The sequence below is a fragment of the Danio rerio genome, chromosome 5, assembly GCF_052040795.2.
Source record: "Danio rerio strain M-AB ecotype USA chromosome 5, GRCz13ab, whole genome shotgun sequence".
Lineage (NCBI taxonomy): Eukaryota > Metazoa > Chordata > Actinopteri > Cypriniformes > Danionidae > Danio > Danio rerio.
The window spans coordinates 24,190,322-24,205,773 of NC_141025.1; the positions used below are offsets into that span (position 1 = coordinate 24,190,322).

Sequence of the window (15,452 nt, forward strand, 5' to 3'; positions counted from 1 at the left end):
ATATATTAATTAGTATTAATCAACTGATTGAGTCGATGTTAAGGGTTCGGTGGACTTTCCCCACAAAGTTTGGCATCTTTTACAGACGACAATAAAATGACATCGTTTAACAATAGTTTGTATTCAAAATAAATATATATTTAACAGTTTGTCAGAAAGTGTTTAAACACTTGCATCTAATTAGGCTTTTTTATACAATCCCAGCAAAATTGGTGTCTTTATAACTCTTATATTTCAATTCACGTTAAGAAAAGTAAGCTATAGGTTTTTATCAACTAAAACATTTTATTTGAATCGTTAATATATCAACCCGTAGTTCATGATCTCTAAAACAGCTCACAGTAAGCCCATGTTGAGGGGAAAAAAGAAGTTACACGTGTGCACACTAGGTGGCGCAATTTATTTAGTTCTTCTGTACCTTTACCCTTAGAATTTAGTAAATTAGTTATTTTTAATATTTTTTTTATTTTTATCGTACTTACTATGCATAGTCGGTAAAGCTGCTATAAAATTAATTACATTCATGGAACAGACTATAATTTGCTATGATTTTGCTAAATGGTGCGTGTATGTGTATATCCACACATTTAAATGTATGCCTAGACATTGCTAATATTTAGTTATTAATGCATTGTATGAGTTAATTCTATCTGAACAAAAAAAAATGAACCAGTATTAAGACATAACCTAAATATTGTTGTGAACTGTGCCATTATTATGACAGCCAGACAGAAACTCAAATCCACCCTTTCAAAATCTTCATACCATTACAAAATAATAAATAACAAACGCATTAATATTGCAGAAATTGCGAGAAACCCCGATTTGCTCAATTACCTTGTCGTTTGTCAACGTCACTGAACGGAGCCTTAATTTTGATCGGAGCGCGCCTCGCCTCGAGCTCATGGTCAAACCCGCGCGCGCTCTCCGGGCTGCTGTCCTGCCTTTATCTCTCCACACGATTGCTGGATTATCGTCTTATCTTAACGAGCAATGTTCCCACGGCTCCGCAGAGCAAGCTATCCCGTTATCATCCACTTGTCGTATTTATGGAAGCCTGTTTTGAGTAATGTGGAGGACTAGTGTGACACGAGAACGCGCTTGCTTGTAGGCTATACACTCGACCCGTTTATTAAATTGAGCAAACAGTATTCCAAAGTTATCACTGAGGGAATGTTGTTATTTTTTTCTGTCAGCAGCAAACAAATTCAAAGGGACTCACGGAGAGCCGGAGAAGACTGAGCGCTCGCCTAGTTACCTCCTCTCGACCTCCTCAACTTTTCACCTCGCAGCGCGCAGCCGTCGCGCGCGCACTGATGCTGACTGACAAGCGCTGATTATTTGCCCAACAGTTTTGCAGCCCGAGCTTAAATTCGCCGCCTGGAATGTGAGTATATTTAATTTATCTCGTTGTGCCATATATTCTCAATTTTAGATTTGTATTTGGGAAGCACTTTGGAGCAAGCAGGTTCACCGTGAAGGAGCAGGAGAGGTGTTTGCGCGGTGTGCTGCTTATGGTGGACTTAGTTGCGTGTCATGATGAGTGTGTGAATGAATAAAGATGTGACGACACAGAAAGACATCACGCTAATGGGAGACAGAGAATGGATGGAGGGAGAAAAGTGAGGGACAGGGAAGGGACTGAGCTTGGCAAAGCGGTCTGAGAGGAAAACCAAAACGAAAGCGCCGTAAACTCTTTCGCAGATATCAGAATAGGCTGGGTATTTTAAAGGATATGCCTATTGGATACATAGCATAACAATAATCAGTGGAGATAGGCTGCATTTTATATCTATATCTTGCAGAATTAAGGCAGCAACGAAAAGCTCATTAAATAATGAGGTGAGGAACGAGAAAACTCGCAGATTTCGACGAAAATAGCAAAAGAAAAAAATGTTGGATATAGGTCAAATAATCTAGCAAATAAAATAAAAAAAGATTTATGGACATATTATTTTTTTCCTCCTAGAAACGCTTTTCCTAAGCAATAATGCGCTCTTGATCTATCCTAAAATTATCCGTCGAACGCAAAATAGCTTAAACCGCTTAATTTTATTAAACCTAAATATAACAAATAATTATACAAATAATTTAGATTTTAAATGAATTTAAACGCATGGCTTGTTTTCAGCCTTTTTAAAACAACATTATGAGTTTGGGGGATTATTGTTTTTGGTTCATATCTGAAGATCAGCTGGTTGAAACATTCATGCATTCATTTTTTTAATGCGCATCTTCCAGTCCACCGTAATTGAACTCAGACGGGAATATGGCGAATCCAATGTTCGAATCTCTACGGGCATGTTCCGGTGGCAATTCCCCCGCGATGGATTTCGAGAGGGATAAGGATTCAGGACATCACGGACGGAACAAAACCGGCTCCCCGCCACTACAAACTCAGCTCTCCCAACAGGTCAGCCATAAATGTGTGCAGCCTGCTCGAGTATACAAGACGAAATGATAAAAAAAAAAAATATGATGATGATGATGATGATGATTATTATTATTATTTATTATTATTATTATTATTATTATTATTATTATTATTATTATTATTATTATTATTATTATTATTAATATTAATATTATTTGGCCGTCACTGGTTTTCTCGTTTGTTTGTTTTTTAGGTAGCCTATGTTAGCCTATCCACACATAGGCTATTACAAGTGAATTAGTAATGTTTACTATAGTTATAGCAAAGACATTTTGTATAGCATCATATTCATTAATATAGGTGTGTATTTTAATAATTTATGTAGAACCTACCTATATGCTTCGTTCTACATAAATAATTTAAAAAGGGTGCCAAAAATAAGGCTTTGGCAAGTGTATATTAAATGTTAAGCTGATGCGCAAATCGTTTAATTTACTTTTAAATTCGATGCTGTTTTATTTAAAGTAGTTATTGTTTGTACTAATTAACGCATTATTTCTATATAAAAAAATCTGGATAGAAAAAATATTATTGTAGAAAAAAATATATTAAGTAAGTTAAATGTTTCTTGAAGAAATGTAAAGAGAACTTCCTTCTGTTTTGCCGATTCTTTTGATGCAGAGTATGGAGGGAATTAAAGTTTATTTGCACGAGAAAGATCTGTGGGCCAAATTTCATGATGTCACTACAGAGATGATCATCACCAAGGCCGGCCGGTGAGTGCCTAGTTTTTTAATTTATGACGATCGAAAAACATATATGGCATGAGCTTTTTTTACGTTTCTAATTATTCACGGATCAACACAATCTGTGTAGAAAAAAACGACAACAAAAATCCCCAGGCAGGCGCAAACGACCCCTGGAGAAATAGGCCGAAATTTACCACCATATTCAAAAATGCTCGGTGTAGCAGGATATTTTTAGTTCACGCCATGTAAATCCATTTCGGTTTCATACTCTTTTGGAGCAGTGTCTCACTTTGAATAAAACTAATTATTGCAAATGATTTCGATGTTTTCAGGGATTCTCATTTGCAAATCTGCATGTATTTAATAGCATTGCATTATTGCAAAATACCCTTTGACAATATATTCAATGACATAAAAACGTTGCAATGCACAAGACAATCTACCTTGTATTATTATTATTATTATTATTATTATTATTATTATTATTATTATTAGCAGCAGCAGCAACAGTGGTAGTTGTCATGCTATTATTCATGCTGTTGTTGTTTTAATTATTTGACTGTTTTTTTTGAGGTTGTAAAATGAAACCTTAACCTTTTACAGACGCATGTTTCCCAGCTACAAAGTGAAGGTAACAGGCTTAAACCCCAAAGCCAAATACATCTTGCTGATGGACATTATTTCAGCAGACGAGCATCGGTATAAGTTTGCAGATAACAAATGGTAAGAACTAAAATGACTAAATAATGTTTATAATAAAATCAAGTTGCTTATATATTTATTTTACAACCACGAATATTGAGCATTTTTATTAAAATGAGATGTAGAAATGGTATCTGTTTTTATTATTTTGTTACATTAATTGTTTTATGATGTATTCATACGTTTATTAGATGTACTGTACAAATATGAATTATCATTGAATCTGTATGAATGAATGCATTTGCAGTGTGTATTTAGCAGATTGAAAATGAGAGATCTGAATGTATTATAAGAGAGATGTGTGCACATTGATAAAGTGATTATTATAAACTATTAGTGAATTTAGTTTAGAGAGCTGAGCAACCACACAGAGCAAAAATATGTCTGAGACAGAAGCTTAATTTAGAAACCTACTCTTTTATCTCAGAATTGAGCAGCAGACAGAAAGTCCTTATCTCTCTGTATGGTGGACCAAGCCACTGATGTGCTAAATCTGTTCTGCAGGTCCATCAGTGGTAAAGCTGAGCCGGCAATTCCAGGCCGCCTGTATGTGCACCCAGACTCCCCGGCTTCAGGAGCTCATTGGATGAGGCAGCTTGTTTCTTTCCAGAAGCTCAAACTCACCAACAACCACCTGGACCCTTTCGGACATGTCAGTAATGATCCAAGTTTAACTGTTTATTTACTGATACGTGATCAGCATGGTCAGAGTTCACAATGAGCTTTCATACACTGTAAAATATATGTTAATTAACAGTTTAAGTATTTTGTTATTTACACGTGTTTTATGTTTATTTACGATGGTGAATTGCATTGTTGGAGTTTTTTTTTTACGTTTATTTATGTGCTTTTGGCATTTTATAAAACTACAACAAAATATCGAAGAAAAAACAACAACAACAATACAATACCATAACAGTACATACAAAATACAATACATAAAAACACTAACCTATGACGGAACAACCGAACACTGGGACAAATGCACATGAAAGCAAAATATAATTTAGCTGGGCAGGTAATACATAAATAAAACTAATTATAAAGTAACGTTGTTCTTAAATTACCAGAAAAATGTATGATCCTGACTATAGTTTTATTGTCGGGTATTTGTTTGGGCACATTATTAAAAACATTTAGTGGAATTTATCACTTGTCAATCATTCCCAGTTTTCCATTTGCCGCACCCATACATACTTCCTCTTCGTCTACAAATTCTCTGCACAACATTAAAATAACAAGACTTCTCAATTGCAAATATTCTGTGTTCAGTTTTAACCCATCTCTGCTCACAGAAAGTTTAGCTGCAGAGCTAAAGTTAGTTTTAGACATTCAGGCCTCTGCATTTTCATCAGCTTCATCTACATCTGCAAAAATGTTTCATTGGTATGTAATAGTAAGGCACATTACACTCAGAGAAGAAGTTTGGTTAATATATCTCCGTAAGCAATCTAAATATTTAATGAAAAGAAAAGAGACCAAAGTAAAAAAAAATTAATTTTCACAACACACATGATATCTTTATCATTTAAATTATGTAACAATCACAATAACTATTGTTTTACCATCACATTGCCTCTCACAACTTAAATTAGGCTCAAAGAAACCTAACAGAAACTTATTTAAGATTCACACATATCTGTATTAAACACTATCAGGTGTTCCTTCACCAAAAAAACACACACAATTAAATTGCAACAAAGCATTTAGGTTAAAAACTGACCCAAAATGAGTACTGTGAACTTAAATGATTTGAGTAAATGAAAGAATTTGAGCACAGTAAAACCCTATAACTGAAAAGAACTCAAACCAACTGAGTTCTGTAAAACCCAATAAGTTAAGGAAACTCAAACCGTTTAAGGAAACCGATTGCTGCAATCTATTTTAGTTAAAAAAACTAATCTATATGAGTACTATGAACTTACTCTATTTAAGTTGAAGTAATGAGGTATTTAATTAACTCAACACTCTTTTCAAATGAGTAGAATTAACTTTCAGTAAATTTTGAGGTAACTACACTCCTTTCCTTTGATAAAGTTGACTGTTGGGTTTTACCAACGCAATCTCACGGCAATTCGTAACTTTTTGATTTAGTGGCTAATTCGTATGAATTTGTACAATCTAATTTATACAATATAGTACGATTTGCTCATCACCCAATCATGGTTAAGGTTGGGGGTTGTGTTGGGTGCCATGCCTCCTTTTTAAAATCGTACATTTTCGTACAACTGAACTCATATGAATTCGTACTTGCGTTTCCTCGTGAAATCAGGCTGGTTTTGCAGTGTATTGAAAAGATTTATTTACATGTTTGCACTGAGTAGTGAGTTGCACCTAATCTCTTCGCAGATGTATATAATGTACATTGTATACATGTACAGTCACAATAAGAGGCATTCTATTCTAGTTTACAAAAAAATGTTATTTCTACTGTAACCATTCAAAAAGATAATAATGTTTATGAGAAATACATAAACAGTAGACTGAAAGTGTACTTCATTTGTATAAAATTATCTTAATAGCCCATTTGACTATATTATCATGAAAGTTTAATTAAGTTACTACAATGAATGTCCTTTTAAAAATGATGTTATGATCAATAGACAATATAAAAAATAATGTTTGTATCTTAAAATATTCAATAATATTAATAAATCAGAATTTTTAATTTGCAACCATGCGGTTCTTTAAGTTGTGAAAATTGCCTTGAAATATTCCTTGCAGTGGCATGATTAAACTCTTCCCATTTTCACTGAACTGAATGCATAACCAGTGTGTTGACCCGCAAATCTCTTCCTGTCATTTTCTGCAGATCATTTTAAATTCCATGCATAAATACCAGCCGCGTTTGCACATCGTGAAGGCAGACGAGAGGAATAGCTTCGGCTCCAGCAACACCAGTTTCTGCACACACTCTTTTGCAGAGACCACCTTCATTGCTGTGACTTCCTACCAGAACCACACCGTAAGCAGCATCACCCCTATAATCACAAATAAACGGAAACATGTTCAGAAAGCACCACTGCTCATCTTTAATCCCTTGTTTTTTTAGATCACTCAGCTGAAGATTGAAAATAATCCATTTGCAAAAGGTTTCCGTGGAAATGATGATATTGAATTGCATCGCATGTCCCGTACACCAAGGTGAACACACACACACACATATTCATATTTATGGATGCGTATTTTCATAATGATTTATGTATGTTTTATGTTCCCGCTTGTCATCATGTGTTGCTTCTGATGCTGTTGTTTATAATACACAAAGAATATGCTCTGCTTTTAACTAGCAGGCTTTGGGAACAAAAGTCAGAGCTTTGCGTTGCGTGTTGATAGTATTGAATGTGACACACGAGAGAGGGATATTTATAGTGTAACAATATTAAGAGCGGAGCGGCACAACACACTGTCACACAGAGAGGTCACTGAGGGGCTAATGTGTGTGTGTCTGAGTAAATGCGTTTTTGAGAGAGAGAGTGAAAAAAAAACGGAAAAAGAGGAATGAGTCAGATTGGAAAGAGGGTATAGAAAAGATTTTTAGCTACTGTAATTGTCCCTTAGCTTTGAAATTTAATTAGAAACGATCAGTACTGTGCAAATGAATACCTTACCCGCCATGCAGAGCCAATGCAGATCACGCGCATGCTTGCTCTCTCTCTTTTAACACCCATATCTATCAACCCAAGTGGGACTCTTCCACTTAAAGCACTCTGATTCTTTTACATCTTGCTAAATGCAGTTTTCCTCAGTTTCTTAAACTTTTCTCAGGCCCTCTGCTGTAGGAATGAGTGAGTCTGATATTTGTTTGGATGTTTTCACAGTAAGGAGTATCCACTTGTGCCACGAAGCACGGCGAGGCAGCGTGCAGCTCCACCATCTCCTGACTGTCTCTCTCGGTCTGAATACACTGTGACACAAAAACCCAGCCCTGGCTTTACCTGCTCCGACACGTCAGGTACAGAGTGCAAAACAAAGAGTTTGAGTTAGCGTTTAATCACGCTTTGATTTAGGTTAGTTGCATTTCACACAAATGTAAGTTGCGTCCCAAATGACACACTTTACACGAGCTAGCAAACTTTTTTTTGTGTTTAAAAGATGCTGAAGTTGTGTTTAAGATAATGCTAAAGATGCACAAAGCAACTTTGTAAGCAATGTTGCAGAGCTACTTTGAGAAATTATGCATAAATGGGCAACCTGGTTGAGACACAGGGCATGTAATTAGGACAATAGGTTACAAATACAATATTGTTGCCCCTTCAAAATTCGAAAGTAGCAAAGCTACGTCGCTCTGCTACATTGCTTAATAAGTCATTATGTGTATCATCAGCATAATATACTGTATGTCCAAATGTAGATGTCTTGGCTAAAGAAATGCCGGCTAGCTCTAGGAAGAGGCCACTGTGCTCATTGGAACTTTTAGAGCAGCAGAAATTTTTCTGTAACCTTCCCCAGCCTTGTGCCTCAAGACAATTCTGTCTTGGAGGTCTGCAGGCAATTCCTTTGTCTTCATGCTTGGTTTGTGCTTTGACATGCACTTTTAACCCTGGGGCCTTATATAGACAGGTGTATGCCTTTTCAAATCAAGTCCAATTAGCATTTGCTAATCACTATCTTCCAATCATATGAGCCCTAAACTACTATAAATAGCCACAGTTTTCAGTTCACTTTATCTTCGTTTGGAAGAAACCCCCTTCCTCCCCTATTCTCCTCCTTTACCCCAGTGGTTAGCACTGTGAGCCCCACAGCCAGCCCTGGTTCCACAGGACCGGTGGGTGTTTCTGTGAGGAGTTTGTATGTTCTCCCCGTGTCCGCGTGGGTTTTCCCCGGGTTCTCCGGTTTCCTCCCACCATTCAAAGACATTCAACATACATAATAATCAAGCTTTGTCTAATCCCTTGTGTTCCCTTAGCTACCACAGCAGGGGAGTTCTGAGATCCACCGAGCTCAGGCTCCCCTCTTGCTCTGCCAACGGGAGGAAGCCCCGGGCTCGAGGAGCCCTTGAGCTCGGGGTTCTCTTCCGGGACAGCATGCCAAACAAGCTTTTTCATCAGCTAAGTGGGAACTCTTGAATTATAATAAATTTGCAACCATTTCAAAAAGCTATTTTTCACATTGTCATCATGGGGTATTGTGTGTAGAATCTTAAGGAAATAAATGAATTTAACAAATTTTGGAATGAGGATTTAACATAAAAAATGTGGAAATATTGAAGCGCTATGAATACCTTCTGGATGCTCTGTACAGAAATGATTGACTACACAAGTAAAGTCTTTCTAATCGGACTATTTGATAACTGTTGTCTGTATTTGTGGACTATTATCAAACGTCTCTTACATTTTTCACTGGCAGTCCAAATTTAGCCTTGTTTTAATTCAATATTCTATTCAATTAAAGTCTATTTCTATGCTGCTTTTACAATGTAGATTGTGTCAAAGCAGCTGAACATAGAAGTTCTAGTAAATTGAAACTGTGTCAGTCCAGTTTTTAGAGTTGAAGTTCAGTTCAGTGTGGTTTAATTTTCACTGCTGAAAGTCCAAACACTGTAAAGCTGCTCCACAAGTCCCAAGTCACGCTTGCTCTTAGCCAAGAGGTCTATGTCCTGACGTCTTTTAGATGTCTTTTAAATGTAAAATTGCTTGGTGGGTATGCTCTTGTACCTGTATGTTTATACACTCAACCATGAAGCGTATGAGTTAATTCTGCCCCAAAAGGAACAATAATATTTGTTTTTTTTAACCAGAAGTCAAACCTTTTCTCTGTCAACATATTACAGTGCCAAATTAATTAAATAAAAAATCCCCAAACTAGCATATAGAACCCATTTGTCTTGGTTAATTCACCATTGGAGGAGACATAATTGCTTATGTAGGAGAGCTTTGCTTGTATAGTCCAACATAAATAAAGTAATCCAATCATAGTGCTGATGGCTCCTCCCCTTCTGCTATACGTGCGACCTTTGAGTGAATGAAGTGTTCAACGTTCCAGACTTTTTTGTTTGGTTAAATAGGTACATCATCCAGTGGACTGATTCTTTAAAAAATTGTGTTGAAAAAAATGTTTATACTAGAAATGTTGAATTTGGTTATGAGTTGGGCCGGACAGAATCTGCAGACGTTTTTAGCTATTTCTGCGTAGAATTTTGTAAAAAAATAAATAAAATCTGCAGATTCATGCGGAATGATTTTGGGAGTATCGTAACTAAAACCTTAATAAATAAAATAAAATATAATACATTTTATTTTATTTTATTTTATTTAATGTTTACAGTGCAAATCCCATTAGATCCACTTATTTGGTAAACAAAAAACAAAGTCTCTCATATAATATCTCTACTAAAAAACTGAAAATATTACTTTACGAACTATATTGTAAATAAAGCATATGAACATTTTCATATTAGACAAAATTGTTACTGAAACTTATTTAAAAACCGAATAAGTATAAATTTACACATACAATAGTAATACAGTTTTTTTACAATATTAAATAAATAGACTCAAAGATGGGCTAAAAATCTGTGGAAATCTGCATATTTCTGTGCACTCACTCAGTGTGGGCCTGAGTCAGTGAATAGTTTAAAGCCATTAGTCAGGCATACAGCCTTCCTCAATGTAACTATAGGAAACATTCATTATTCTTTTTACTGACTGCTTGTTTATGCGACAGTGTTACAGTATTTGAAACATCTTGTTATGTTACATGGCAGCATGGTAGCACTGTCACCTCACAGCAAGAAGGTCGCTGGTTTGAGTCCTGGCCTTGGACTGTGGGGAAAAACGGAGCACTCGGAAGAAGCCCACGCGAACACAGAGAAAACATGCAAACTACACATAGAAATGCCAACTGACCCAGTCGGGATTCGAACCAGTGACATTCTTGCTGTAGAGTGACAGTGCTAACCACTAAGCCACAGTGTTGCCCCTTTTTTTTAAATCGATAATATTAGGTACATAATAAGTAAAGAACAGGACCCAATTTTCCATATAGTTTTGACACTGGAGTTTTAATAGAGTGCTGAATCTGAATTACATTTTGTCTTCTAGGATTTAATGAAATGTCCATAAAATGATTAACCTTCTTGAGTTTGTGCATTCAACATTTTCTATAGTGTTCATTTACAGTGTAAACTTTACAGTGCTCCTATAAATAGCTCCTAAATGTTTTTTTTTTCAGGAGCCAGCATCTCTCATCTCTCTCTTGTTTGTTGTCTAGACGGCTCTACACAGCATAGAGCACTCTGTAACCTTTTTGCCTTAGTGCATGCATCCTATTATTAATTCAAAAAGTATCTGACAGTTTTCTGAGCAAACAGCAACCAAAAAACAAGCAACTTCTTTAAAGCAAAAATGCACTTTTCACTCGCCATGCCTTGCTGTTATAATAGAAGCGCTTTGTTTTTTCCCCTCTGCAGGTGATCAGAGCCTCACTGAAACCCCTAGCATTCATGACCCAACTTACCCCCTCTTCAGCTACCAGCTCTCTCCAGATGTGGCCCCCTCCAGTATGGACACCACGCAGCACCAGCCCTGCATGTACGGAGGCTCTCAGGTGGGCATGGAGGAGCTCAGGTGGGCCTCTTATTCAGACAGCACAACTTACCAAAGCTTTTCTTCTGCTAAAGAAATGAGTGGGACTTTTGTTCCCCCCGCTGACCTCTCTCAGGAACTTTATCCTCAGTACACTTGTGAGGTGGGAGTCCAGTCACACTGCATGATGACTGACTTCTCACTTTATGCCTGCAATCGATCGTTCAGTCAAAACCAGCAGCCAAACAACTGGTGTGGGGGGAGTTGAACAAGTGTGTAAGTGTATGTGGTTGTGTATGTGGATATGTGTGTGTGTGTGTGTGTGTGTGTGTGTATAGGAGAGAAAATGTGTCTATGAATAATTATGGGTAAAAACTGCATCCTGAAATCACAAACACATGTTTTGCTCCACAGTTTCAATGTTTTAGTCATTCAAGTCTGGCAGATTAAACATGTTACTGCTAGAATAAAACTCAGCATTCTATCTACATATCTACAGTCAAGCCCGGAATTATTCATACTCATGGCAAATTCATTCATTCATTTTCCTTCGGCTAATCCCTTTATTCATCAGGGGTCGCCACAGCGGAATGAACCGCCAACTTATCCAGCATATGTTTTACACAGCAGACGTCCTTCCTGCTGCAACCCAGTACTGTAAAACACCCATACACATTCATGCACACTCATACACTATGGCCTATTTAGTTTATTCAATTCACCTATAGCACATGTTTTTGGACTGTCTGGGAAACCGGAACATCTGGAGCAAGCTCCACACAGAAATGTCAACTGGCCCAGCTGAGACTCGAACCAGTGGCCTTCTTTCATGGCAAATTCTGACTTCAAAGTTAATGCAAATTCAAAAGTTAAATAAAAGCTTTGAAAAGTCTGTGTATTTCCAGCTTGATCTCACTAGGAAACATAAGTATTTTACGTTTTGTCAGTTTAGTGGCTAATTCGTACGAAGTTCAGTCGTATGGAAATGAACTATTTTAAAAAGGAGGAGTGGCACCCAACACAACCCCAGCCCTAACCCCAACCGTCATTGTGTTATGAGCACATCGTACTAAATTGTACGAATTAGACCATACCAATTCATAAAAATTAGCCACTTAATCAAAAAATTACAAATTGCCGTGAGATTGCGTTGGTATTTCTGGTCAAAAAACTTGCTGGGTAAATAAATGTAACTTAAAGTCAGAATTGGCCAGAGGTATGAATCATTTTGGGGTTGACTGTACTTTTATATTTATCAAAAAAACACTTTTTAAACACTACTAATATATATATATATATATATATATATATATATATATATATATATATATATATATATATATATATATATATATATATATATATATATATATATAAAATTAATAATAAGTTTTAAAACTAAGTTTCCATTTTTAACCAAACAGGGTTTTACAGTCTATAGAAGTGCAACAATTGTAAAGCATGACTTAATGTAGAAAACAAACACTGAAACATGTAAGATGACACCCAGCAAACAATGTTGTGTTTAATAGAAGTCTAATGGTCATCTAAACATAGACAGCTTGACTAAAACAAGGTTAAACTTGGGCTGTCAGTAAAAATCTCAAAATAGCCAAAAACTATACTAGTCGTCAAGTTGACAGATTAGACAGATTTTATCTGTGTAGTCATTCATTTCTGTTTATTTGATGACTAGTCTAGTTTAGGCCTATTCTTAGACATCTATTAAATGTTCACTGACAGCCCAAATTTAGCCTCGTTTAAGCCAAGACCACTATCTTTAGATGTCTATTAGACATCATTTAAAAACAAAAATGCTTGCTGAGCACACACAAAAAATAATCTTCAAAAATGATAGATTTATTTCACATGCTCCAATACTAAATTCTCTGATTACTTAGAATGATATCTGCCAAAACCTGTATTAATAGTTTGGTGGTTCTGTCAATCATCTTTGAAATAAATTATTTATTCCATAAATTAATATTCTAAAGACATTACTTATTCTTAAACCAAGATTTCTTAACTGTAATCTCACAGCAATTTGTAACTTTTTGAGTGGCTAATTCATATGATTTCATTTGAACATTTTAGTACGATTTACTCATCCTCAATTTTATTTGTGTACAAAATCGTACAAGTTCATGCAAATTAGCCAATCTGACGAGGTAAACTAGTTACGTTTCCTCACAAGATCGGGGTGGATGAACTCATAATTCTTGCCCTTAAGATTTTACCCTTTGGGATTTATGGTCTCAAAAGAACCTTTAATATCCAGATAACATTTATATTCCATCATTTGATTCTATAAAGTGAAAAAAAGTTCTTGAGATGTTTTTTTTTAAGTACTTTTCAATAAAAGGTTCTTTGGGGAACCAAAAATTGTTCTTATGTGACACAGTGCAAGGGCCGCCTTTTGGACTCTTAATTTTAAAGAGTGTATATAATCAGAGTTCTGTTAAAAGTTTTATTGGAAGTTCCACTATGTGAAATTTTACCAGTGCACAGAGTAATCAGTGAAGTCTCTTTACAGGCATCAGTGGTTCAATAAAAAGTTATTTATCATCTGTACACTACCTGACAAAAGTCCTGTCGTCGATCCCAGTTGTAAGAGCAACAAGTAATAGCTTGACTTCTAGTTGATCATTTGGCAGAAGATAGATTTTTTAGATGAATCATCTGTTGAACTGCATCTCAATCATCACAAATACTGCTGAAGACCTAAAAAACCCGCATGGATCCAAGAATCTCACAGAAATCAGTCAAAATTGGTGAAGGAAAAAAGTCATGGTTTAAGGTTACAATTAGAATGGGAGTGTGTGAGAGATCTGCAGAGTGAATGGCAACATCAAAAACCTGAGGTATCTAGACATTTGTGCTGCCCATTACATTACAAACCACAGCAGAGGGCAAGTTCTTCAGCAGAATAGCGCTCCTTTTCATACTTCAGCCTCCACATCAAAGTTCCTGAAAGCAAAGAAGGTCAAAGTGTTCCAGGATGGACCAGGCCAGTCACCAGACATGAACATTATTGAGCATGTCTGGGGTATGATAAAGGAAGAGGCATTGAAGATGAATCCAAAGAATCTTGATGAACTCTGAGTCCTTCAAGGAGTCCTAAATGAACGCTTTCTTTGCCATTCCAGATGACTTTATTAATAGATTATTTGAGTCATTGCAGAGATGTATGGATGCAGTCCTCCAAGCTCAAAGGAGTCATACACATCATTCATTCTTTTTCAACTTTACGATGACTTTATATTCTATACTGTACGTTATTTCTGTTAAGTGACAAGACTTTTGTCTTAGCAAAGTCAGACCTTACTGTCCTAATTAAATCATTAAAAATCAGGGCATGATCATAATTCATTTTGGTAAAATAAGCATAATCTAGAGGCCTTTGCCTTTCATAAAAGCCACTTCTGATAACAAATGATCAACTAGAAGTCAAGTTAATATTTGTTGTTTACAAAACTTGGTAGGTGACAAGACTTTTGCCAGGTAGTGTAGAACGTTTGCTTTGACAGGTTATGTTTAGTGGATAATGTTCCTTAGATTTTTAACAGTATTCTCCACTTTCTCTAAAAGATGAACTGTTGACTAAAAGGTTTTTAAATGATCTTCTGTGGCTCCACTGCAAAAACTTTCCCATCCTCTTTTGATTTTGAGTGACAGAACAAGTTTTTCACAATCACTGTGAAGCAGCAACAAAATAATGAGATTTCAGGATACAAAAAAGAAATTAAATTTTTCAGTATTTTAAGTTTAAACAGAAAACATTTCATGTCCTCTCATCTCGAACCCCGTGATGGACGTTTGCTGCATGTCCCTTGCGTCTTCAGTGATGTGTGTTTGCGATTTTGTGTACATTTGTATAAATATGTGAATTTCTGTGGATGCAGAAGAATTTTTTTTTTTTGTCAAGAGACGACTACAAGAAGATGTGTTGTTTCACTGTGGCCAAAATTTGTGAAAACTCCTCTCTTTTACTGCTTCACTTTGGATATGTTGATGTACAAACACTAACCAACCCTCCAATCCACCTTAACTTTTAAATGCGCCAGCTTCGGATGGGGTCCTTTATTTTGTTTATTGGTACTT

General features: G+C 36.0%; 1 protein-coding gene across 4 annotated transcripts; it reads left to right on the forward strand.

The window, feature by feature from the left end:
* Positions 1-853: 853 nt before the first annotated feature.
* tbx5b (T-box transcription factor 5b) lies at positions 854-12,608 on the forward strand. Of its 4 annotated transcripts, none has more exons than XM_087250848.1 (10): positions 854-1,107; positions 1,200-1,387; positions 2,242-2,413; positions 3,056-3,150; positions 3,727-3,846; positions 4,330-4,477; positions 6,638-6,790; positions 6,878-6,969; positions 7,647-7,780; positions 11,237-11,896. In XM_087250848.1, the coding sequence occupies exons 3-10, from the start codon at positions 2,270-2,272 to the stop codon at positions 11,617-11,619; spliced, it is 1,269 nt and encodes a 422-aa protein (XP_087106974.1). In that variant the 5' UTR covers positions 854-1,107; positions 1,200-1,387; positions 2,242-2,269; the 3' UTR covers positions 11,620-11,896. The 4 variants fall into 4 exon arrangements, with proteins under 4 accessions (XP_087106974.1, XP_087106973.1, XP_087106975.1 ...); XM_087250847.1 differs by having other exon boundaries at positions 899-1,107; positions 1,197-1,387; XM_087250849.1 differs by lacking the exons at positions 854-1,107; positions 1,200-1,387 and adding an exon at positions 1,566-1,842 and having other exon boundaries at positions 11,237-12,608.
* Positions 12,609-15,452: the final 2,844 nt, after the last annotated feature.